General features: G+C 45.4%; 1 protein-coding gene across 3 annotated transcripts in view; it reads right to left on the bottom strand.

Moving 5' to 3' along the window:
- LOC119965596 overlaps positions 1 to 18,088 on the bottom strand; it is a 198,664-nt gene extending 180,576 nt beyond the window's left edge. The window contains exons 1-3 of one of the 3 annotated variants that reach the window (XM_038796381.1): positions 17,955 to 18,088; positions 11,519 to 11,886; positions 8,145 to 8,202 (exon numbers count right to left, since the gene is read on the bottom strand). In XM_038796381.1, the coding sequence (XP_038652309.1) occupies positions 8,145 to 8,202; positions 11,519 to 11,886; positions 17,955 to 18,076 (548 nt within the window). In that variant the 5' untranslated portion in view covers positions 18,077 to 18,088. Of the gene's footprint in view, positions 1 to 8,144; positions 8,203 to 11,518; positions 11,887 to 17,807; positions 17,876 to 17,954 lie in introns of those variants that run through there. The other 2 variants (XM_038796380.1, XM_038796382.1) reach the window with 2 other exon arrangements.
- Positions 18,089 to 25,435: the final 7,347 nt, after the last annotated feature.

The raw sequence follows: 25,435 nt of genomic DNA on the forward strand, positions 1-25,435 counted from the left end.
AAAAGAAAGTGAAAGAGAAATAGAGAGAGAGGAAAAAGAGAGAGAAGAAAGGAAAACAGAAAGAATAGCCCGAGCAGAACAAAAAGAAAGGGAATGGGAGATACCGATCAGGGAAAAAGATAAAGTGAGAGAGTTTGAACTTCAGAAAATGGCCATGAAACATGAGTCAGTTAAAATTGGCAGACATAAAGGGAAACGTACAGTGGGATGATAGTGATGTGGAGAGTGAGAAAGAGCATCATAGTCAAAGACTTGGTGGGAATCTATTTAAATATGTCCAAGCATTGCCAAGGTTTGATGAAAAGGAGATAGAAGCCTTTTTCATCTCATTTGAGAAGGTGGCTAAACAAATGAAATGGCCACAGGACATGTGGTATTACTGATTCAAACAAAGCTGGTAGGTAGAGCTAGTGAAGTGTTTGCATCACTACCGGAGGAGGTATCTGAGACGTATGAGGCGGTGAAAAAAACCATCTTAGGTGCATATGAACTAGTGCCTGAAGCCTACAGACAAAGGTTTAGTAATTTAAGGAAAGAATTTGGTCAAACATACATGGAGTTTGAAAGGCTCAAACAGAGTAATTTTGATAGGTGGATAAGGGCTTTGAAAATAGACCAAACGTATGAAGCGCTCAGAGAAATTATACTTTTGGAGGAGTTTAAAAACTCAATCCCTGATGTAGTGAAAACTTATGTGGAAGAACAGAGGGTTAAAACTGCAAGATTAGCAGCAGACATGGCAGATGATTATGAATTAGTTCATAAATCAAAGCTTGGTTTCTGACATCAGTTTCAGCCTGTGAGGGATAGAAACTGGGGACATGAGAAATACTCAAGTGGTAACGGTAAAGGTGATCTGATGGGAGATAATAAGGAGAGTGTACCTCAGATTAGAAAGAAATCCAGGAGGGTGGAAGAGACATGAAAAGTTTCAAATGCTTTCACTGTAATAAACTAGGCCGTGTAAAGTCACAGTGTTGGTGGTTGAAGAAAAGCACTGGGAAGGCTGATGTGGTAAAACAGGATAAGACAGTGGGGTTTGTTAAAGTGGTAAAGGAAAGCCCAAGTGAAGCGAAGGAGGGGCAAAAGATTGTACAGCCTGATCAAGAGGTGATTGATAAGAAGGTGCCAGATGTCTTTAAAGAATTTACTTGTGCGGGTAAAGTTTACCCATGTGTATCAGGAGGAGCAGGTAAATAAGTCACCATTTTAAGAGATACGGGAGCTAGTCAATCTTTAATGGCAAGAGATGAGGAGTTATGTAGTTTGGGAAGAATTTTGCCAGCAAAGGTGATAATATGTGGAATTCAGGGTGAGAGGAGTAGTGTTCCATTATATAAGGTAAGGTTGGAAAGTCCAGTGAAGAGTGGTGAAGTGGTAGTAGGAGTAATAGAGAAACTATCTTGTCCAGGAACACAGTTTATCTTGGCTCATGATATAGCTGGATCGCAGGTGGGAGTGATGCCTACTGTGGTTGATAAGCCAGTGGAAAATCAGACAACTAAAGTGTTGAAGGACGAATATCCTGGGATGTTTCCAGATTGTGTAGGAAAAAATTTGTAAAGTCACAGGTTAAGACAAGAGGAGAAATCAAAGAGTGAAGATGATGTTGAAGTGCAATTGTCAGAAACGATTTTTGATTAGATGGTTGAAAAAGAACAAGAACAGGTGGAGGATGAGGCGGATATTTTTTGTTCAGGAAAATTGGCGGAGTTACAACAGAAAGACGTAGAAATAAAATGGATGTATCAGAAAGCATACACAGAAGAGGAATTGAAGTGTATACCACAGTGTTATTACCGTAAAAGTGATGTCTTGATAAGAAAATGGAGACCTTTACAAATGCAGGCGGATGAAAAGTGGGCAGACGTTCATCAAGTAGTATTGCCGGTAGGGTATAGAAAGGAGGTGTTGTGAGTTGCACATGAGGTACCAGTGGGAGGTAATTTGGGAATAAGGAAAACTCAAGCTAAAATCCAAAAACATTTTTATTGGCCTGGACTACATAAAGATGTAGTTAAATTTTGTCAATCATGTCACACACGTCAAGTGATAGGGAAATCTCAAGCAGTGATAAAACCAGTGCCCTTAATACCCATTCCAGCATTAAATTCTTTACTAGATCTGGACTACCCACAGAAATACAATTGGATCAAGGATCGAATTTTACCTCAAGGTTATTTATAGAAGTTATGTGTAGCTTAGGAATAAAACAATTTAAATCAATTGCGTACCATCCAGAATCGAAGGGATCGTTAGGAAGGTGGCATCAGACATTAAAGACAATGTTGAGGGCTCATTGTCATGATTATCCAGAGGATTGGGATAAAGGAATTCCATTCGTATTGTTTGCAATTAGGGATGCACGTCATGAGTCAACCAAATTTAGTCCTTTTGAACTAATTTTTGGTCATGAGGTAAGAGGGCCACTTAAATTGATTAAGGAAAAATTGGTGGGTGAGAAATCGGAAATTAAATTATTGGATTACATGTCAAATTTTAGGGAACGATTAAATAGAGCAGGTGAATTGGCTAGACAACATTTAAAAGTTGCACAAAATGCGATGAAATGGGTAGCGGACAAGAAATCCAAAGTTCGTAGTTTTGCCTGTGGAGATAAAGGTTATCAGGTTGAAAGGAAATTAAGTGAGGTGAATTATGTGGTTAAAAACACCAGATAGAAGGAAACCTCACCGAGTGTGTCATGTGAATAAAGTCATGTGACAATAAAAGGTACTTTGAAAGGGAAGGAGATAAAAGGAGGTGGTTTTAATGATTCTAACGCAAAGTGACAAACCAAATCCAGATGACTGTGAATTTGGCATACCTCAAATTAAGTTGGAAAACGAGGATGTTCTTAAAAATTGGGATAAATTGTTGAGTTACCGTCCACAGGAAAAACAGTCTGACCTGAAAGAGTTTTTGATATCACATGGGCAAGTTTGTAGAGATCAATTGGAAAGTACTAAAATGGTTCTCCATGATGTAGATGTGGGAAATGCTGTTCCTATCAAACAACATCCATACAGACTTAACCCTTTAAAATTGCACAGGTTAACGAAGAGATTGAGAGTATGCTTAAAAATGGCATAATTGAAGTGGGTTGCAGCCAATGGATCTCACCCATATTGATGGTACCAGAACCAGATGGTACCCAACGGTTGTGTATGGACTATAGAAAGATTAATGCAGTTACAAGAATGGACTCTTATCCTATCCCACGTTTGGAGTATTGCATTGAGAAAGTGGGACAATCAGTTTTTATTTCCAAACTGGATTTACTTAAAGGGGTACAAGGGGTAGCAGGGTAGCATGGTGGTTAGCATAAATGCTTCACAGCTCCAGGGTCCCAGGTTCGATTCCCGGCTGGGTCACTGTCTGTGTGGAGTCTGCACGTCCTCCCCCTGTGTGCGTGGGTTTCCTCCGGGTGCTCCGGTTTCCTCCCACAGTCCAAAGATGTGCGGGTTAGGTGGATTGGCCAGGCTAAATTGCCCGTAGTGTCCTAATAAAAGTAAGGTTAAGGGGGGGGTTGTTGGGTTACGGGTATAGGGTGGTTACGTGGGTTTGAGTAGGGTGATCATGGCTCGGCACAACATTGAGGGCCGAAGGGCCTGTTCTGTGCTGTACTGTTCTATGTTCTATGTTACTGGCAGGTACCTTTATCCGAAAGGGCGAAGGAGATTTCAGCTTTTGTGACTCCAGATGGCATATACCAATTCAAAGTTATGCCATTTGGCATGAAAAATGTCCCAGCCACATTTCAGTGGTTAACTAACAAAGTTGTTTCAGGATTACCCAATTGTGCGGTATACATGGTCGTTCTGGTAATTTTCAGCCAGACATGGACAGAACATTTGAAAGATCTGATGGAGTTATTCGATCGACTTCAGGAGGCGGGTTTGGTGGTAAACCTAACCAAAAGTGAATTTGGAAAAGCCCAAGTCACTTTCCTTGAGGAGTTTCCGATACCCTCAAGACGAAGGGAAATAATGCGATTTCTTGGCATGAGTGGATTTGATCGAACATTTGTGCAAAGGTTTTATAGCGTGATTGCTTCACTGGTGGACTTGCTGAAGAAACGTTGAAAATTTCAGTGGACAGCGGATTTTCAACAGGCATTTGACACCTGAAAGCTGTGCTAACCAATGCTCCTGTGTTGGAGAATTACAAGGGACTCTGTGATCAGATTGAACTAACGTAACTGACTTTAAAGAGAAATGCCGAGGCATAGAGAAATGGACGGATCATGCAGAGACCTTCTTGTTTAAAGCGACTGTCAATCGAGATGGATTTCAGTTGGAGGAAGAAAAACTTAAAAAGAAATGGACTATATTATTATATCTGTTTGCGTGTGTTGTTTTTTGAAACGAAAAGGAATATTTACTGTGTGCATTTCTCAAAGGATAGTGAAAAGGTGAAAAATGAAACCATCTTGAAGTTGATGGGTTTTTTTTCTTGGGGTGGGTGAGGTGTCATGTGAGAGTGAGTGTACCTTTAAGAAATGGATGTTTATTACTGCAGAGATGTCAGAGAGTGGGAGGAGCTGGGCTGTCTGTCAGCTTTTTACTTTTGTTTTTGAGCATGCTGCAGAGTGTGTTTTAGTTTTGTTTTCAGAGCTGGATAGCTGCAGTCACAACCAGAAGGTGTATGAATCTCTCTCTGTAATCTAAATACTGTAAATCGATCCTGGTGATTTAAAACTAATAACAGTAGTGACTTTAACCTGATGTGCTTCTGGTAAAAGGTGTTTTAAGTCATATGGATGTTAAAAGGAAAGCTTAAAGGATTACTTAGCGTTGTAGTCTTTGGGGGTTGTATTTGAATTAATGGTTGCTAAGATGTTCACTGTATGTTTTGAAAAGGTTAACTTGAGTTCATAGAATCAACATTGTTTTGCTTTAATAAATACTTTTCCATTTCTGCTGTACCACACCTGTAGAGTTGGCCATGTGCTCCCCACACCACAATCTATTAGGGTCAGATGAACTCCATGATACACTTTGGGGTTCTCTAAACCATGGGTCATAACATTATGCATATCATCACAGGGCTGGCAGCCTAATCTCTCGTTTTTGTCAACACTGGGCTGTTTAGCACAGGGCTGGCTTTGAAAGCAGACCAAGGCAGGCCAGCATGGTTCAATTCCCGTACCAGCCTCCCCGAACAGGCACCGGAACATGGCGACTAGGGGCTTTTCATAGTAACTTCATTTGAAGTCTACTTGTGACAATAAGCGATTTTCATTTCAATGGTTCCAGCCGCCTGCTGTGACAGACGCTGCGTTTTCAAGCGCAGGTGGGGAAATCTCAAAACTCTATCCCACTGTATTGCAGGCTATGCTACTTTTGTGATGTGTGGTATTGGATGGGTCCCAATCCAGAAGGTGAAGCATGAATCGAGACCAAATCCCTTTCTTGATGATAGGTTTAGAACAAAGAACAATACAGCACTGGAACAGGCCCTTCGGCCCTCCAAGCCTTCGCCGGTCATGATACTAACCTTGGCCAAAACACTCCGCACTCCCTTGTTGCGTATCCCTCTATACCCATCCTATCCATGTGTTTGTACTTCCGGAAAGCAGGATTACATTTCTCTACCTCCTTCCTACCAACCCATATTGTGTCCCAGCCCTTTTGAGTATACCCATAAAACAAATCAACCAAACAAACAAATGAGCCTGTTAACTGCCCCAAGGGGCACCGTAGAAAAAGAAAACAAATCTAGAATAGGGAACTTTAGAAATATTAAATTAAAGTAACATGGGACGGAATTCTCCGACCCCCCCCCCCCCCCCCGCAGGGTCGGGGGGGTCGCCCGGGGCCTTCGTAAATCCCGCCCCTGCCTTGGCCGGAATTCTCCGCCACCCAGGGATCGGCGGGAGCGTGAATCGTGCCCCGCCGGTCGGCAGGCCCCCCGCTGCGATTCTCCAGCCCGCGATTGGCCAGAAGTCCCGCCGCTATCAGGCCTCTCCTGCCGATGTGATTTAAACCACCTCTGTGCCAGCGGGAGCAGACGGCGCGAGCGGGCCTCGGGGTCCTGGGGGGGGGGGGGGGGCCGGGGCGATTGGACCCCGGGGGGCATCCCCAGGGGTGCCCCCACAGTGGCCTGGCCCACAATCGGGGCCCACCAATCGGCGGACGGGCCTGTACCGTGGGGGCACTCTTTTTCTTCCGCCGCCGCCACAGCCTCCACCAGCATGCGCTGGTGGTGACGTCAGCGGCCGCTGATGCTCCGCCGCATGCGCAGACTCATGCCGACCGGCGAAGGCCTTTCGGCCAGCTCCGACGCTGGTTGGCATGGCGCTAAAGGCCGTTGGCGCTAGTCGGCGGACCGGGAGCCACTCCAGCGCGGGCCTAGCCCCTAAAGGTACGGAACCGCAACTTTGGAGAGGCCTGACGCCGGAGTATTTGGCCGTTACGCCGGGACCCCCCACCCTGCTGGGTAGGGGAGAATACCGCCCTCAGGCGGTACACACAACCCTCAGGGCGCGAGGCAGACCTGCTACCATTGCGTGTGAAGCCGGATGCAAATGTCTCATCTGGGTGTCTTTGAGAATGTAAATCGCAGGAGCGAGCTTTGACCCTTCAACCACTCCGCTCAGTCCCCTATTCTTTACAGCAACAGTTAAAACAAATGAATGAATAAACTAACGACCAACCCAATAAAAGGACTGCCTTTAAAACTAAAGTGGCAAAAACAAAACCTTTGCCATACTGGAACCGAACAGATTAAATTTAAATACAATTTTTTAAATGGGCGCATTTTTGCATTGTTGCAAATCCAGGGACCTTTTATATGTGAGACAAACATTATGAGACCCGCGACAGCAACACTGATGTCAATATATGTTTCCTTGTCTGAAGGGCATTAATGAACCAGATGGGTCTTTAATGACAATTCAGTAGTTGTTGGATCATTATTAATGAGATTAGTGTTTCATACCAGAATTTTAATCCCACCATCTGACTCGGTGGGATTTAAACCCAGGTCATCAGACCATTAACGCAGGTCACTGCTACCAACTCCCACAGCCCTGTGTATATGTACTTAAGATACTTAATCAATCAATAACTAATTAGTCAATCCCTATCAATCAATAACGTCCAATTGTTTGGTCTTAGTATAGTCTTGGTATAGACTTAGTTAGGCCACACTTGGAGTATAGTGTTCAATTCTGATCGCCACACTACCAGAAGGATGTGGAGGCTTTAGAGAGGGTGCAGAAGAGATTTACCAGGATGTTGCCTGGTATGGAGGGCAGTAGCTATGAGGAGAGGTTGAATAAACTCGTTTTTTTTCACTGGAACGACGGAGGTTGAGGGGCAACCTGATGGAGGTCTACAAATTTATGAGGGGCATAGACAGAGTGGATAGTCAGAGGCTTTTCCCCAGGGTAGAGGGGTCAATTACTAGGGGGCATTGGTTTAAGGTGTGAGGGGCAAGGTTTAGAGGAGATGTACGAGGCAAGATTTTTACACAGAGGGTAGTGGGTGCCTGGAACTCGCTGCCGGAGGAGGTGGTGGAAGCAGGGACGATAGTGACGTTTAACGGGCATCTTGACAAATACATGAATAGGATGGGAATAGGGGGATACGGACCCAGGAAGTGTAGAAGATTTTAGTTTAGTGGGGCAGCATGGTCGGTGCAGGCTTGGAGGGCTGAACGGCCTGTTCCTGTGCTGCACTTTTCTTTGTTCTTTGTTCTTAACCTCAACATAACAAATAGTGCCACTCACGACATTAGGAAAAGCAGATTTCATAGAATTTACAGTGCAGAAGGAGGCCATTCGGCCCATCGAGTCTGCACCGGCTCTTGGAAAGAGCACCCTACCCAAGGTCAACACCTCTCCCTATCCCAATAACCCAGTAACCCCACACAACACTAAGGGCAATTTTGGACACTAAGGGCAATTTTTTTATCATGGCCAATCCACCTAACCTGCACATCTTTGGACTGCGGGAGGAAACCGGAGCACCCGGAGGAAACCCACGCACACACGGGGAGGATGTGCAGACTCCGCACAGACAGTGACCCGAGCCGGAATCGAACCTGGGACCCTGGAGCTGTAAAGCCATAGTGCTAACCACAAGGCTACCGTGCTGCCCATTTTTGCCATAAATACATTGCCATAATATATTACTCACCTGTTAATATTTTCCTGAGAAAAGAATATGATTGGTGACACGCTCCTTCTTTTTCCCACTGTGTGTGACATAAAAAAATATTTTCTATTGATAGCAAAAGAATTTCAACGCTGTTTAACCCCAATCAGGTTGTTACATTTTGCTACCAACGTAATTCAGGTTGTAAATTTGAAAATTGAAATTCAGGTTGTTATCTCCAAGGGGCTTTTGGGTATTAAAGGTAATCCCAGCTGCAAAGGAAAATAATAATTGTTTAGCTCTCACCTCCAAAAACAAAGGTTGAATTTTACTCTGGGGCATGGGTCCCCATACCCAGTGTAATCACTGGGGGGGAAGTTTGCCATCGCCGCACCCTCCCCCCCCCAACTTGGCCAACTTTCTCCCGCAAACATTTAATGGCCATCGAGCTTTTAAGTGGCTGGAGTCAGGCCTTGCTGCCCCTTGGCGGGAGGATGTCCCCCCCTCAGAGAGCTGCCGTTCAATCAAATGGCCGGCGTCTCTCTTGTCGCGCTGGTCACTGTTGGTACTGCAGCCAGTCCCAAAGGGCGTTGACACAGATCCCGGACTTCAAGGTAAATGCTGGGCTCATCGGGACCAGGCTGATAGGCCTGGTCAAGGTGGGGGTGAGGGAGGTGGGGTGAGGTGGAATGAGTGTGGAATGAGGGTTTGGAGGTTGGGGGTTAATACATTCCTGGGAACATATAGAACATACAGTGCAGTAGGAGGCCGTTCGGCCCATCGAGTCTGCACCGACCCACTTAAGCCCTCACTTCCACCCTATCCCCGTAACCCAATAACCCCTCCTAAACTTTTTGGTCACTAAGGGCAATTTATCATGGCCAATCCACCTATCCTGCATGACTTTGGACTGTGGGAGGAAACCCACGCAGACACGGGGAGGACGTGCAGACTCCGCACAGACAGTGACCCAGCGGGGAATCGAACCTGGGACCCTGGCGCTGTGAAGCCACAGTGCTATCCACTTGTACTACCATGCTGCCCATGGTTGAGATCTTAGCTAAGCTTTCCACAGGGTGCTGAACTACAATTACCAACAGGAAAGGTTATTTAATAAAAACCATGGCAGCATTGTCTCCTAATTGCTGGTTACAGGAAAATGCTTGAAAAGACAGAGAGTAATTTCTTCTCAACTCAGCCAGTTCGTACGCACACTCGCTACTAGTACCTAATAGAGCAACCGCACCCAGTCAATAAAGCCCTCACCAAACCCAAACCTTCCCTGCACCCCCCACAGGTAATTCCACTCCACCCGATCAAAAGCCTTCTCCGCATCCATCGCCACCTCCTCTCCTTCTGAGGGCATCAATATAACATTCAAAAGCCTTCAAACATTGGCCTTGAGTTGCCTGCCCTTATCAAATCCCATCTGGTCTTCTTCTATACCCCCGGGACAAAGCCCTCTATCCTTGTGGCCAGTATCTTAGCCAGCAGTTTGGCGTCCACATTCAGTAGAGAAATTGGCCTGTGTGACCCGCATTGCTCTGGATCCTTCTCCCGTTTCAGGATCAATGAAATTGAGGCCTGCGACATTGTTCGGGGGAGAACGCCCTCCTCTCTTGCTTCGTTAAATGTCCTCACCAGCAGTGGGCTCAATATCTCTGAAAACATCTTATAAAATTCCACCGGGTAGCCGTCAGGCCCCGGGGCCTTGTCCGACTGCATGCCCTCAAAAAAAACCTCAACTGATCCAAAATCTGCCTCATCCCCGCCACCCCAGCCGGGGGTTCAGACTCATGTAATTTACTATTGAAGGCCTTAAACACCTTGTTCACCCCCCGCTGGGTCCAGGACAGTATTCCCACCTCTACTCTTTACTTTGCCTATCTCCCTGGCAGCCTCCCTTTTCCTGAGCTGGTGCGCCAAAATTCTGCTTGCCTTTTCCCCGTACTAATAAATCGCCGCCCTTGTCTTCCTTAACTGTTCCGCCGCTTTCCCTGTGGTCAACAGCCCAAACTCTGCCGCTCCCTCAGTAGCCCCGCGTCCGGGGCCTCCGACTATCTCCTGTCCACCTGGAGTATCTCCTCCACTAACCTGTCCCTCTCAGCCCGTTCCACCTTTTTTCTGTGAACCTATATCGAGATTAATTCCCCTCTGACCACTGCCTTCAAAGCTTCCAAAACCGTCACTGCAGAGACCTCCCCTGTATCATTTGTTTCCAGGTAGTTCTGGATGGACTTGTTAACCCGCCCACAGATCGCTTTGTCCGTTAGCAACCCCACATCCAGTCTCCGCAGTGGGCGTTGCCCTCTCTCCACATTAACCCATAGATCCGCCCATTGCGGGGCATGATCCGACACTGCGATTGCCGAGTACTCAGTATCCACCACCCCCGGTATTAGCGCCCTGCTCAGAACAAAGAAGTCGATGCGAGAGTATACCTTGTGGACATGTGAGAAAAAGGAAAACTCCTTCGCCCTTGGTTGTGCAAACCTCCATGGGTCTCCTCCCCCCTTCTGTTCCATAAAACCCTTCAATTCCTTTGCTGCAGCCGACATCTTCCCTGTCCTGGATTTTGACCGGTCCAATTCCTCATCAATGACTGTGTTAAAGTCTCCTCCCATGATCGGGTTATGTGACTCTAAGTCTGGGATCTTACCTAACACCCACCTCATAAATTCCACATTGTCCCAATTCGGAGCATATATGTTCACGAGTACCACCTGCACCCCCTCCAACTTCCCACTCACCATTATGTACCTACCCCCCTTGTCTGACATGATTCTCCCTGCCTCGAATGACACTCGTTTGCTGATCAAGATCGCTACCCCCCTGGTCTTTGAGTCCAGCCCTGAGTGGAACACTTGGCTAACCCATCCCTTTCTCAATCTCGTCTGGTCTGTGACCTTTAGGTGTGTCTCTTGTAACATTGCCACGTCCGCCTTCAGCTCCCTCAAATGCGCAAACCACTGTGCTACCGTGTGAAAGGAAAACAGAAAATGCTGGAAAAACTCACCAGGCCAGGCAGCGTCTGGGGAGGGAGAGTATGAGTTAACGTTCCAGTTCAATGATCTTTCTTCAGGTGACTTGAGAAGTTAACTCTGTTCCTCTCTGCACCTTGGCTGCCTGAGTGTTTTTTCTTTTAGTTTATATGCTTCACCCCTCAAACCCGATATGAATCCAGATCTTTCTGACCATTGTCAGACTCACTCTGATGGCCAGTTTAATTTCCCAGCACCTAATACTTTCATATGGCTCCAATCGGGGCTCCAGCGAAAATCGTTTTTAATCACAGGCCGTTCCCTGTCTACTTGCCCTCACCTGACTCCCAATTAAAATGTTTTACCATCTTTTCCCTTCAGGTGAGTGAGGTCGAAGACACGTTCTGTGTGGCTTTTGTTCTGTATCATTCATACCTTTACTGGTCTCAGCCAGCACTGGTGGGCAGCTGTCCACTTTGCAGATATTCCACTCTCCGGACAGAACAAGTCTCGCCTCCCCGTACTCGTAAAGGAAAGACTCGTTTTTGGTGAGAGGTACCAATGGCAAGGCCCGCGGGAAGACAGCTTGCTCCGCCTGGCAGAAGTAGTAATGATCGCAGGCTCTCCTTGGCGTGAGCTTTAGTGTGTTGAATTCCCAGACGCTACTGAAACTTTTGCTCTTTTTGACAAACGAGGCCAAGTTCCTGGTTCGAAGTGGCTGCATGCAGATCACGCGACTCTGTCCAGCCGCAGGTTTAAGCTGGGTCTCTTCTCTGATCTTCAAAGACATTTCCACATGTGCCCTAGAATTGGAGAATCAGAGAGTAACACAAGCACAGAAGAAGGCCCTTCGGCCCATCGAGTGCACGCCCACTCTTTCGAAGAGCAAATGTAGTTCGCCCCAACTACACTTTCCTCACATCCTTGCAATTATTTTGCTCCTTCGAGTATTTAGGCAACTCCCTTTTGAAAGCCGCTACTGAATGTGTATCCACCACCCTTTCAGCTAGTGTGCTCCAACTCCTGACCACTCACTGCATTAACTGGTTTTGCTTCATGTCACCTCTGGTTCTTCAGCCAATCACCCTAACGTGTGAAATAAGAATGAAAGAGCTGCTGAAAGAACGGGAATCTATATATTTCAGATCCCTGTGCACCTTAGTAGAATGTGAGGCATTTATTTCTTGTCACACTTCCCGATGTTTGAGCTTTGCAATTTGAATAAATACTTTTTCAGAGTTTGGAGCAGTGTTTGGCTTTGCATGATATTAGAAGACAGAAGTTCCACAGAGGGTAACCAAGGACCAATAAGGTTGAGGAACTGAAGGGTAATTAGCATCAGCAGACGAAAAAGTACTGGAGAAACTTAAGGGATTAAAACCTGACAACTCGCTACACTCTGATGGCCCATACCTTTGGGCTCGAAAAGAGGTCGCCACAGAGATAATGTACTGGATATGGTTTTTCCAAATTTGACAGATTCTAGAACAGTCTCAGAGTGAAAGTTAGCAAATGTAACAGCGCTATTCAAAGAAGGAGGGAGAGAGAAAACAGGACGCTGCAGGCTAGTTAGCCGGGCATTAGTCATTGAGAGAGTGCTCGAATCTATTATTAAGGAAAATTTAAGAATGCACGTAGAAAGTCATGAGATAACATTAACATGGTTCCAGAAAGGGGTGGCACGGTGATGCAGTGGTTAGCACTGCTGCCTTGTGGCGCTGAGGACCCGGTTTCGATCCCGACCCCGGGTCACTGTCCGTGTGGAGTTTGCACGTTCTCCCCCTGTCTGCGTGGGTCTCACCCCACAACACAAAAAGAGATAAGTGGATTGGCCATGCTAAATTGCCCCTTAATTGGAAAAAAAAAGAATTGGGTACTCTGTTTTTTAAAATGTTTTTTAATTTAAAAAAACATGGTTTCACAAAAGGAATATTGTGTTTGGCAAAGTTATTACATTTCTTTTTGAAGATGGAACTAGGAGGGTAGACAAAATGAACCCAGTAGACGTAGCACATTTGGATTTACAAAAGGCATTTGATAAGGTGCCACACAAAAGGGTTAACAGCCAACTGGGGACTGCTGGAGTTGGGTAATGTGTTAACATAGATGGAAGATTGGTCAACCGACAGAAAGCAGAGAGTCAGGATAATTGGGACATTCTCAAGTTGGCCGGCTATAATAATATAATCTTTATTACACTGCAATGAAGTTACTGTGCAAGTCCCCGAGTCGCCACACTCCGACACCTGTTCGGGAACATGGAGGGAGAATTCAGAATGTCCATTTTACCTAACAGCACGTCTTTTGGGACCTGTGGGAGGAAACCGGAGCACCCGGAGGAAACCCACGCAGACACGGGGCCTCCTGTGTTTGAGCGTGTGCAAATAAACTAACCCTTCGAGTTCATCCTATTTCAAGTTTCCTGTGAGGTTATGATTAGAAAATTGGATCACAGCAAAACTGAGGGGATGGGAAATGTGTTACTGCTTGTTCAGGGAAGCAAATCAAAAATACCTACTGTTTACAGACTGGTGGCAAGAGGTAAAATCAGTGTTGTTTAAATTAACTTCCCTTCATGTCCATAATACTTCAACATTCTCTATCCAAAGGGGTTCCATCATTGAGTGTATGTAAGACTGGGAACGATAGATTTTTGATCTCTTAGTAAAAGAATAAGGTCAGGAAAGTGGAAGTGAGCTTTAAGATCAGCCATGATCATATTGAATGGTCGAACAGGCTTGTGGGGCCATCTGGCCTACTCCTGTCCAGATTTATTAAGATCTTGTGTTATTATCATTAATTGCCCTTGAGAAGGTGGTGGTGCCTTCTTGTACTGCTCCTATCCATATGGTGTAGGTACACCTACTGTGCTTTTAAGGTGGGATTTCCAGGATTTTGACCCAGCGACAGTGAAGCAAAGGCTTCATATTTCCAAGTCTGGATGGTGAGTGACTCAGAGGGGAACTTGCAGTTGGTGGTGTTTCCATGCATCTGCTGCCCTCGTACTTCTAGGTGGTAGCAGTTGTTGGTTTGGAAGGTGACATAGAAACAGAAAATATGAGCAGGAGGAGGCCATTCGGCCCTTCGAGCCTGCTCCACCATTCATTATGGTCATGGCTGATCAACTCAATATCCTGACCCTGCTTTCCCCCCATATCCTTTGATCCCTTCGCCCTAAGTGCTATATCTAACTGCTTCTTAAAACGTGCAATGTTTCGGCCTCGACTACTTCCTGTGGTAACGATTTCCACAGTCCGACACACTCTATGTGAAGATAGTTCTCATCTCTGTCCTAAATGGTCTACCCCTTATCCACAGATTGTGACCCCTGGTTCTGGACACACTCACCATCAGGAACATCTTCCTGCATCTACCTTGGCTAGCCCTAGAACAAAGAACAAAGAAAAGTACAGTACAGGAACAGGCACTTCGGCCCTCCAAGCCTGTGCCGATCATGATGTCTGAATGGGTAAAAATAAACCTTCAGCCCTTACTCGTGCATATCCCTCTATTTCTTCCCTATTCAGGTGCCTGTATCTATCCAGGTGCCTCTTGAACGTTGCTAATGTGCTGCTTCCACCACATCCTCTGGCAACTCGGTCCAGGCCCCCACGACAGAAAGCTTCCACGTCTTTCTGATAATGTGGTGACCAGAACTGCTCGCAATACACTAAATGTGGCCTAACCAAGGTTTTATACAGCTGCAACATGATTTCCCAACTCCTGTACTCAATGACCCAGCTGATGAAGGCAAGCGTGCCAGATGCCTTCTTAATCACCTTGGCCGCCTGCGTTGCCACTTTTAGGGAACTATGGACATGCACACCCTTATCCCTCTCTCTGTTAATGTTCCTAAGGATTCTGCCATTTACAGTATAATTCATACCTAGATTTGATCCTCCAAAATGCATCACCTCGCATTTGTCCGGATTAAACTCCATCTGTCATTTCTGCGCCCAAGTCTCCAATCTATCTATATCTTGTATCCTCTGACAATTCTCCGTCAATCTTCATGACATCCGCAAACTTACTAATCAGACCCTCCATATTTTCCTCAAGATCATTTATATATACTACAAGCCACAGAGGTCCCAGCATTGATCCCTGCGGAACACTATTAGCTACAGATTGCCACTCAGAAAAACACCCTTCGACCGCTACTCTCTGCCTTACAGTAGCGAGTAACCAAGCCAGTTCTGTATCCATCTAGCCAGCTATACCCCAAAACCCATGTGATTTTAGTTTTTGTACCAGTTTGCCATGTGGGATCTTGTCAAATCCCTTACCAAAGTCCATATAACCTACATCCACAGCCCTTTGCTCATCAATTTTCTTTGTCACCTCTTCAAAAAACTCAATCAAGTTAGTGAGGCATGACCTTCCCTTTACAAAACCATGCTGCTGTCACTAACTAGTCCATTTTCCTCCGATGTGCAGACATCCTATCCCTCAGTATCTTTTCCAAAAGCTTCCCTACCACTGATATCGGGCTCATTGGCCTATAATTTGCTGGATTATCCCTGCTTCCTTTCTTCAACAACATTGGCTACTTTCCAGTCCTCTGGAATCTCGCCTGTGGTCAAAGAGGATGTGAAGATATCTGTTAAGGCCCCAGCTATTCTCCCCTTGCCTCCTGCAGTAACCTGGGATAGATCCCATCCGGCCCCGGGGGCTTGTCCACCTTAATGGTAGATAGATAGAACAGTACAGCACAGAACAGGCCCTTCGGCCCTCAATGTTGTGCCGAGCCATGATCACCCTACTCAAACCCACGTATCCACCCTATACCGTAACCCAACAACCCCCCCCCTTAACCTTACTTTTAATTAGAACACTACGGGCAATTTAGCATGGCCAATCCACCTAACCCGCACATCTTTGGACTGTGGGAGGAAACCGGAGCACCCGGAGGAAACCCACGCACACAGGGGGAGGACGTGCAGACTCCACACAGACAGTGACCCAGCTCGGGAATCGAACCTGGGACCCTGGAGCTGTGAAGCATTTATGCTAACCACCATGCTACCCTGCTGCCTGGTATTTAGAAACTCAACACTTCCGCCTTTGATATATTGACATTTTCAAGAGTGTTCACACACCTATCCCTGACCTCAATATCCGTCATGTCCTTCTACCTGGTGAATACGATACAAAGTACTCATTCAGGATTTCACCCACTTCCCAGGTTCCACGCATAACCTCCCACCAATATCCTTGAGTGGGGTCTACTCTTTCTCTTGTTGTTTGAGATACTGTTTGATAACACTGTTTGAGATACTGCTTGTCGCTGGGGGTGAGGAGGGGGGTAAAACTGTATGTATCATGATTACTTTTACACTATGCTGTTGTGTTGGAGTGTGTTTGGAAGAAAATATGTATTTTGTAAAACGTTACCAAGCAGAATTGTCCTAAGAATTATTAAAATAACGTTTTATCTTGTCGACGGCCAAATCTACAGAAACTCATTCTGCTTCTATCTCCTTCCTCCTGGGCTACTTCCATATCCCACCCACGCCGATGGACGAGAAAGAGAAATGAATTTGAGTCAGAGGGTGAGTGAGAATGAATCTGAATGCGAAAGACAACTGCAGAGGGCAAGACAAGGTCAGAGAGATGATATGTGAGAGATATGTGAAGAGAGAATGGATATGTGTGAGAGATAGACACAACAAGGGGAAAAGAGAGAATGAGAAGACACGCAATATGAGACAAAAGCGGTGGAATTTGTTGCCAACCCTCCGGGATTGGCCTGGGAATCACCAGGAATTTAGAATCAATCTCCAGAACACTGCTAGAGAATTTTTTTTTAAATCGCTGGCACATTAAAAAGGACAATTTGAGATCGTTTCCCCTCCTCGTCCTATCAAAATGTTTTCGCATTTCATGTTCTGAAGTTCCAAAACCTAAAACCCATGCTAACTTGGAGTTTTTTCCCATGAATTTCTGTTGCGTTTCCAATTCCCAGTATTTTGTAACATTTTAAAAACATTTTAATCATCATTTGCATCTTGCCGGCGAAAAGAAATTAGTATGCAAAAATTTGGAACTGATTTACAGAGTGATCATAAGGCAAAGGAGCAGGGATAGCCCATTTGGCCCATCCAGTCTGCTCCATCACTCAATGAGATGATGACTGATCTGATATAATAATCCACAACTCTACTTTCCTGTCTTCTTCCCATAACCCTCGATTCCCTTACTGATTAAAAATCTGTCTCTCTCGGCCTTGAACACACTTTTTTTTAAATTTAGATTACTCAATTATTTTTTCCAATTAAGGGGCAGTGTAGCGGGGTCAATCCACCTACTCTGCACATTTTTGGGCTGTGGGGGTGAAACCCACGCAGACATGGGGAGAATGTGCAAACTCCACACGGACAGTGACCCAGAGCCGGGATTGAACCTGGGACCTCAGCGCCGTGACCACTAGGCCACTGTGCTGCCCGGCTCTGAACATACTGCATGGCACAGCCTCTACAGCACTCTGTGGTACAGAATTCCACAGATTCACTCCCCTCTGAGAGAAGAAATTCCTCCTCATCTCTGTCTTAAATGGGTGACTACTTACTCTGAGACTATGAAAACCTGTGAATTCAGTCTTCTGAATCTCCAGGATTTACCTTCAAAAATACACATTTCGATTCCTAGAGTCTCGTGTAGAATGAGGTAAATTTGGTTTAAATATTTAGCGTTCCCATAAATTAATTCAAATTTAACCTCTAACCTGGGTTATTTTTTTAAAAAACAATTTCGGGGGATTTGCAGGAAATGAGTAGAAGTGGCCCATTTATAAACACACGTCAACACAAGGTGACAAGCTCGCTCACTACCTGTTCAGGTGACGCGGTCGAATGTCTCACCTTGAACTCACCTGGCCAATTCGCCCCTTGTGATGTCATCTTCCAAACCATTCGCTGGCTCTATGATGTCATCAGAATCCCGTTGCATCACTGTGAAATTTAAAGGGGTCTCTCCTCTGGCTCGGGGGCCCATACTGTAACTTTCCAATTAGTTTTAAGTGAATGGTCGACATTAAAAGTCAGGGTGAGGCTAAATCATCCATTTTCTGCAGTTAGTCCAGGGTCAGTAAAGAATTCTTTCCTGCAGTAACCTGACAGTTCCATGAAGATTCTTTTCAGTGCTGCTGGAAAGAAAGACATGTTGCCAACACCTTTCGTCTGACACTCATCAAGACAAATGCAAGAATGTCAAATTTCAAACAATCACAACAACTTATACTACAGGAGAAAAGGGTGCTTGTTGGTTGGCAAGTTGACTCTGCTTGGCTGAGGCGTTGCCACGGAGAAAGCAATAGGGAACTATAGGCACTCCAAGCTCCCGAGCAATGCAAAAAAAGATGCAAGGCTTGACCATGTTCCTTTTGTTGGCAGAGAACGAATGCCAGTGTATGAACATAGAACATTACAGCGCAGTACAGGCCCTTCGGCCCACAATGTTGCACCATCCTGTGAAACCCTTCTAAAGTCCCTCTACGCTATTCCCTTATCGTCCATATGCCTATCCAATGACCATTTGAATGCCCTTAGTGTTGGCGAGTCCATTACTGTTGCAGTACGCCCTTACTACTCTCTGAGTAAAGAACCTACCTCTGATCTCTGTCCTATATCTATCTCCCCTCAATTTAAAGTATGTCACTCCTGATAGCGTAAATGAGCCACATTACAAGCTTGACTGATTATCCTAAATTGGTTGTTAGAGTCGCTATTAGCACACCCAGGGTTGTTCAGCAAGTGTTACCCAATTGTGGAGTCACATGTAACAGTAAACGTTTTGTTTGGTTTTTGCAAGTGTAGGCTGGGTGAGCAAGGTCTGGACGCTTATTAAAAACTGGAGGAACATGCTACAGAATTTACAGTGCAGAAGGAGGCCATTCGGCCTATTGAGTCTACACCGGCCCTTGGAAAGAGCACCCTAGTTAAGCTCACACCTCCACTCTATCCCCGTATCCCAGTACACCCAACTAACCTTTCTTTGGACACTAAGGGCAATTTAGCATGGCCAATCCACCGAGCCTGCACATCTTTGGGCTGTGGGAGGAAACCGGTGCACCCGGAGGAAATCCACGCAGACACGGGGGGAACGTACAGACTCCGCACAGACAGTGACCCAAGCTGGGAATCGAACCTGCGACCATGGATCAGCCAATCGGTGGGACGTACTGGGCATGTAAATTCATACAAAACATTGTTCAATTGTGTGGTAGGCAGAGCGTGTTTTTGGACTTACTTTTCACCCTGTTACTGAAAAATACCACTCGTGGCTACAGCAGCATGAAAAAGCTGGTCTTAATTTTTTTGGGAGATTGCCTTGAAGGCAATTTTACAATACTTTGTGTTACTTTATAATTCCTTTAAAAATTACTTTACCTTACTGTCATAGAATGGATTCACAGTTAAGAGGACCTGTGAGGGATTAAAAATTTTTGACTTAAAAGAATTGTAAAGCCGTTGAAATATTCCAGTAAGGGGCAAAAGAGTGTGTGCCTGTCCAGTTCTGATACTTTTGAATGAACAGCAATATTAGATTGAATATGCCGAAAAGTATGTTGTGATCTCTGGACAGACCAACAAAAAAAAAAAATCCCGGTGACCGGTGGGAAGAATAACAAGGATATAATTTTTAATACTTTTACTGTAACAAACTAAATTCAATAGAAACCAAACACTCCTTAAGCAACAAATACGCCAAAAGGTACTTTCTGCACTAACTAACTAAACACGATCAAAGTATGATATGTTTCTACTTTATGCCATGCTTCTGGAAGATGAGTACCACACAAAAGGCTACTTAATAAGATTTGAGCCCATGATGTTGGGGGTGGACTGGCTAACTGACTGAAGACAGAGAGTTGGGAAAAGATGGTTGTCCTCAGGATGGTAACCTGTAACTAGTGGAGTGCCACAGGGATCCGTGCTGGGGCCACAATTATTTACAATATATATTAAAGACTTGGACGAAGGAAGTGAATGCAGTATTGCCAAGCTTGCGGATGGCACAGAAATAGGTGGGAAGGCAAATGGTGAGGTTGACACAGAGTCTATAGAGAGATTGAGACAGGTTAGGTGAGCGGGCAAACACCTGACAGGTGGAATATGACATGTAGGAAAATTTGAACTTATGCACTTTAGTAGGAAGAATAAAGGAGCTGAGTATTATTTAAATGGAGAAAGACTGCAGAAAGCTTCAGGATAGAGGAATTTTGGGGTCCCGGTGCATAAATCACAAAAATCTAGCATGTAAGTTCAGCAGGTAATTGGGAAGGCAAAGTAAATGTTGGCCAAGGGAGTGGAGTATAAAAAGAGGGAAGTCCTGGCATTGGAGGCTGTCCAGAGAAAGTTCACTCAGTTTATCCCGGGAATGGATGGATTTTCTTATGAAGAGGTGTTGGGTGGATTGGGCCTGTCCTGATTGGAGTTTAGAAGAATGAGAGGTGACCTTATTGAGACATACAGGATTCTCAGAGGCCTTGACAGGGTCGATGCTGAGAAGTTGTTTCCCCTCGCATTGAGGTGCTAAACTGGGGAAAGGCAAATTACAATAACATTAGACAAGAATTGAAGAATTTGGATTGGGTGTGGCTGTTGGAAGGTAAATCAACATCTGACATGTGGAAGTCATTGAAGTGGCAGTTGATTAGGATTCAGAAAAGTCAGGTTCCTGAGAGAATGAAGGGTATGTTTGGGAAGTTTACGGAGCCTTGGATAACGAGGGATATTGTGATCCTCGTCAAAATGAAAAAGGAGACTTTTGTACGGTCCAGAAGGGTGGGGGCAGTCAAAACCCTTGAGGAAGGTACTTAAGCGGGAAATTAGGAAGGCTAGGAGGGGTCATGAAAAGTCTTTGGCAACTAGGATCAAGGTGAATCCCAAAGCTTTTTATTCATATGTAAAAATCAAGAGGGTGGCCAGGAAAATGATCGGACCACTTCAGGACAGTGGGGGGAATCTATGTGTTGAGCCAGAGGAAATGGGCGAGGTGCTAAATGAGTACTTTGCATCAATGTTCACCAAAGAAAAGGACTTTGTGGAAGATGATTCTTGGTTCGGGTGTGTGGACTGTCTGCGTCATGTTGACAACAAAAAGGTATTAAGGTCGATACATCTCCTGGGCCGATGGGATTTACCCCAGAATACTGAAGGAAGCAAGTGAGAAAATTGCTGGGGCCTCAACTGACATCTTTGTATCTTCATTGGTTACAGGTGAGATGCCAGAGGACTGGCGAATAGCTAATGCGGTACCGCTGTTTAAGAAAGGTAGCAGGGATAATCCTGGAAACTATAGGCCAGTGAGCCTTTTGGAGAGAATTCTCAAGGACAGGATTTATACCCATTTGGAGTCAGTAGCAATAGACAGCATGGTTTTGTGAAGGGGAGGTCATGCCTCACTAACTTGATTGAGTTTTTTGAGGAGCTGACAAAGATCATTGATGAGGGGAAGGTGGTGGATGTTGTTTACATGGACTTCAGTAAAGCCGTTGACAAGATGCCTCGTGGCAGACTGGAACAAAAGATGCAGTCACACGGAATCAGAGGTGAGGGGGTAAAATAAATGCAGAACTGGCTCAGTCACAAGACAAAGGGTAGCAGTAGAAGGGTGTTTTTCTGAATGGAAGGTTGTGACTCGTGGTTTCTCACAGGGATCTGTGCCGGGGCCTCTGTTTTTTGTAGTATACATAAACGATTTGGAGGAAAATGTAGCTGGTCTGATTAGTAAGTTCACGGATGACACCAAGGTTGTTGGAGTGGCAGACAGTGTTGAGGATTGTCAGAGGTTACAGCAGGACATAGATAGGTTGAAGACTTGGGCAGAGAACAGGCAAATGGAGTTTAATCCAGACAAATGTGAGGTAATGCATTTTGGTACATCTAACATAGAGGAGAAATATACCGTAAATGGCAAAACTCTTAGGAATATAGAAAGTCAGAGAGATCTGGGTATGCAGGTCCACAGATCTTTGAAAGTGGCAACACAAGTGGTCAAGGTAGTCAAAAAAACATACGGAATGCTTGCCTTCATTGGATGAGGGATCGAGTACAAAAACTGGCAAGTCATGCTACGGTTGTATAGAACCTTGGTAAGGCCGCACTTGGAATATTGCGCACAATTCTGGTCACCACGCTTCCAGAAGGATGTGGAGGCTTTGGAGAGGGTGCAGAGGAGATTTACCAGGATGTTGCCTGGTCTAGAGGGTGTTAGCTATGTAGAGAGCCTGAATAGACTCAGACTGTTTTCATTAGAGCTAAGGAGGTTGAGGAGTGACCTTGTAGAGGTCTACAAGATTATGAGGGGCATGGATAGAGTGGATGGGCAGGCATTCTTTCCCAGGGTGGAGGGGTCAGTCACCAGAGGGCATAAGTTTAAGGTTCATGGGGCAAAGTTTAGAGGAGATGTGCAAGGTAGGTTTTTTTACACAGAGGGTGGTGAGTGCCTAGAACACGTTGCCATGGGAGGTTGTGGAAGCATTAACGGTGTTCAAAAGGCATCTTGACAAATCCATGGATCGGATGGGTATAGAGGGAAACGGCACCAGGAAGTGTTGAGGATTTTGCCCAAGAGTGGTATCATGACCGGTGCAGGCTGTGAGGGCCGAAGGGCCTGTTCCTCTGCTGTTTTGTTCTTTGTTTTTTGTGGGAGAGTCTGGGAACAGAGGGCTTAACCAAAGAGTAAGATGTCGCCCATTTTAGACTGTGATGTGGAGGAATTTCTTAGCTCAGAGGGTAGTGACTCTGGAATTCTTTACCCCAGAGAACGGTCGAGGCTGGATTGTTAAATACATTCAAGGCTGAGATAGACAGATTTTTAATCAATAAGGGATTCAAGGGGGCAGCACGGTGGTGCAGTGGGTTAGCACTGATGCCTCACAGCGCTGAGGTCCCAGGTTCGATCCCGGCTCTGGGTCACTGTCCGTGTGGAGTTTTCACATTCTCCCCGTGTTTGCGTGGGTTTCACCCCCACAACCCAAAGATGTGCAGGCTAGGTGGATTGGCCATTCTAAATTGCCCCTTAATTGGAAAAATGATTGGGTACTCTAAATTTATAAATAAAAATAAGGGATTGAAGGGTAATGGGGACAAGGCGGGAAAGTGGAGCTGAGGATTACATCAGGTCAGTCTCATTGTCCGGCGGAGCAGACTTGATGGGCCAAATGGCCTACTGCTACTCCTACCTCTCATGGTTTTATGGGTAACATAAGAACATAAGAACTAGGAGCAGGAGTCGGCCATCTGGCCCCTCGAGCCTGCTCCGCCATTCAGTGAGATCATGCCTGGTCTTTTGTGGACTCAGCTCCACTTTCCGGCCTGAACACCATAACCCTTAATCCCTTTATTCTTCAGAAACTATCTGTTTAGCACGGGGCTAAATTGCTGGCTTTCAAAGCAGACCAAGGCAAGCCAGCAGCACGGTTCAATTCCCGTACCAGCCTCCCTGAACAGGTGCCGTAATGTGGCGACTAGGGGCTTTTCATGGTAACTTCATTTGAAGCCTACTTGTGACAATAAGCAATTTTCATTTTTCATTATCTTAAAAACATTTAATGAAGGAGCCTCAACTGCTTCACTGGGCAAGGAATTCCATAGATTCACAACCCTTTGGGTGAAGAAGTTCCTCCTAAACTCAGTCCTAAATCTACTTCCCCTTATTTTGAGGCTATGCCCCCTAGTTCTGCTTTCACCCGCCAATGGAAACAACCTGCCCGCATCTATCCTATCTATTCCCTTCATAATTTTAAATGTTTCTATAAGATCCCCCCTCATCCTTCTAAATTCCAACGAGTACAGTCCCAGTCTACTCAACCTCTCCTCATAATCCAACCCCTTCAGCTCTGCGATTAACCCAGTAAATCTCTGCACATCCTCCAACGCCAGTACGTCCTTTCTCAAGTAAGGAGACCAAAACTGAACACAATACTCCAGGTGTGGCCTCACTAACACCTTATACAATTGCAGCATAACCTCCCTAGTCTTAAACTCCATCCCTCTAGCAATGAAGGACAAAATTCCATTTGAGTTCTTAATCACCTGTTGCACCTGTAAGCCAACGTTTTGCGACTCGTGCACTAGCACACCCAGGTCTCTCTGCACAGCAGCATGTTTTAATATTTTATCATTCAAATAATAATCCCTTTTGCTGTTATTCCTACCAAAATGGATAACCTCACATTTGTCGACATTGTATTCCATCTGCCAGACCCTAGCCCATTCACTTAACCTATCCAAATCCCTCTGCAGACTTCCGGTATCCTCTGCACTTGTTGCTTTACCATGCATCTTGGTGTCATCTGCAAATTTGGACACATTGCCCTTGGTCCCCAACTCCAAATCATCTATATAAATTGTGAACAATTGTGGGCCCAACACTGATCCTTGAGGAACACCACTAGCTACTGATTGCCAACCAGAGAAACACCCATTAATCCCCACTCTTTGTTTTCAATTAATTGAACAATCCTCTATCATGCTTTACCCTGAATGCCATGCATCTTTATCTTATGCAGCAACCTTTTGTGTGGCACCTTGTCAAAGGCTTTCTGGAAATACAGATATACCACATCCATCGGCTCCCCGTTATCTACTGCACTGGTAATGTCCTCAAAAAATTCCACTAAATTAGTTAGGCATGACCTGCCCTTTATGAACCCATGCAGCGTCTGCCCAATGGGACAATTTCCATCCAGATGCCTCGCTAATTCTTCCTTGATGATAGATTCCAGCATCTTCCCTACTACTGAAGTTAAGCTCACTGGCCTATAATTACCCGCTTTCTGCCTACCTCCTTTTTAAAACAGTGGTGTCACATTTGCTAATTTCCAATCCGCCGGGACCACCCCAGAGTCTAGTGAATTTTGGTAAATTATCACTAGTGCATTTGCAATTTCCCTAGCCATCTCTTTTAGCACTCTGGGATGCATTCCATCAGGGCCAGGAGACTTGTCTATCTTTAGCCCCATTAGCTTGCCCATCACTACCTCCTTAGTGATAACAATCCTCTCAAGGTCCTCACCTGTCATAGCAATACATGATTGAGTCTCCAGGAAATCCCAGCTTCCAACCAGCTCACTTCTCCCCACCCAGAGCGGATTAAAACTAACAATGTCCTATGGAAATGATTCCAAATCCAGCACTGACATCCACCAGCAAGGCCCACCTCATCGACTCCTTGTTCCTTAAGTCCCAAAACGTCCATTCGGTCCTGTTCCCCTCCTTCCCAACATAAAACCAACTTCACAGGAATTCTGATCAGCTGCTAACACACTTAAATACACTTCAGCCTGCTCATCACAGCCATGGAGATTGCTTCTCCACACAGAATTAAGTCCTTTGTATCCTTGAT

This window comes from Scyliorhinus canicula, chromosome 5 (assembly GCF_902713615.1).
Source record: "Scyliorhinus canicula chromosome 5, sScyCan1.1, whole genome shotgun sequence".
Lineage (NCBI taxonomy): Eukaryota > Metazoa > Chordata > Chondrichthyes > Carcharhiniformes > Scyliorhinidae > Scyliorhinus > Scyliorhinus canicula.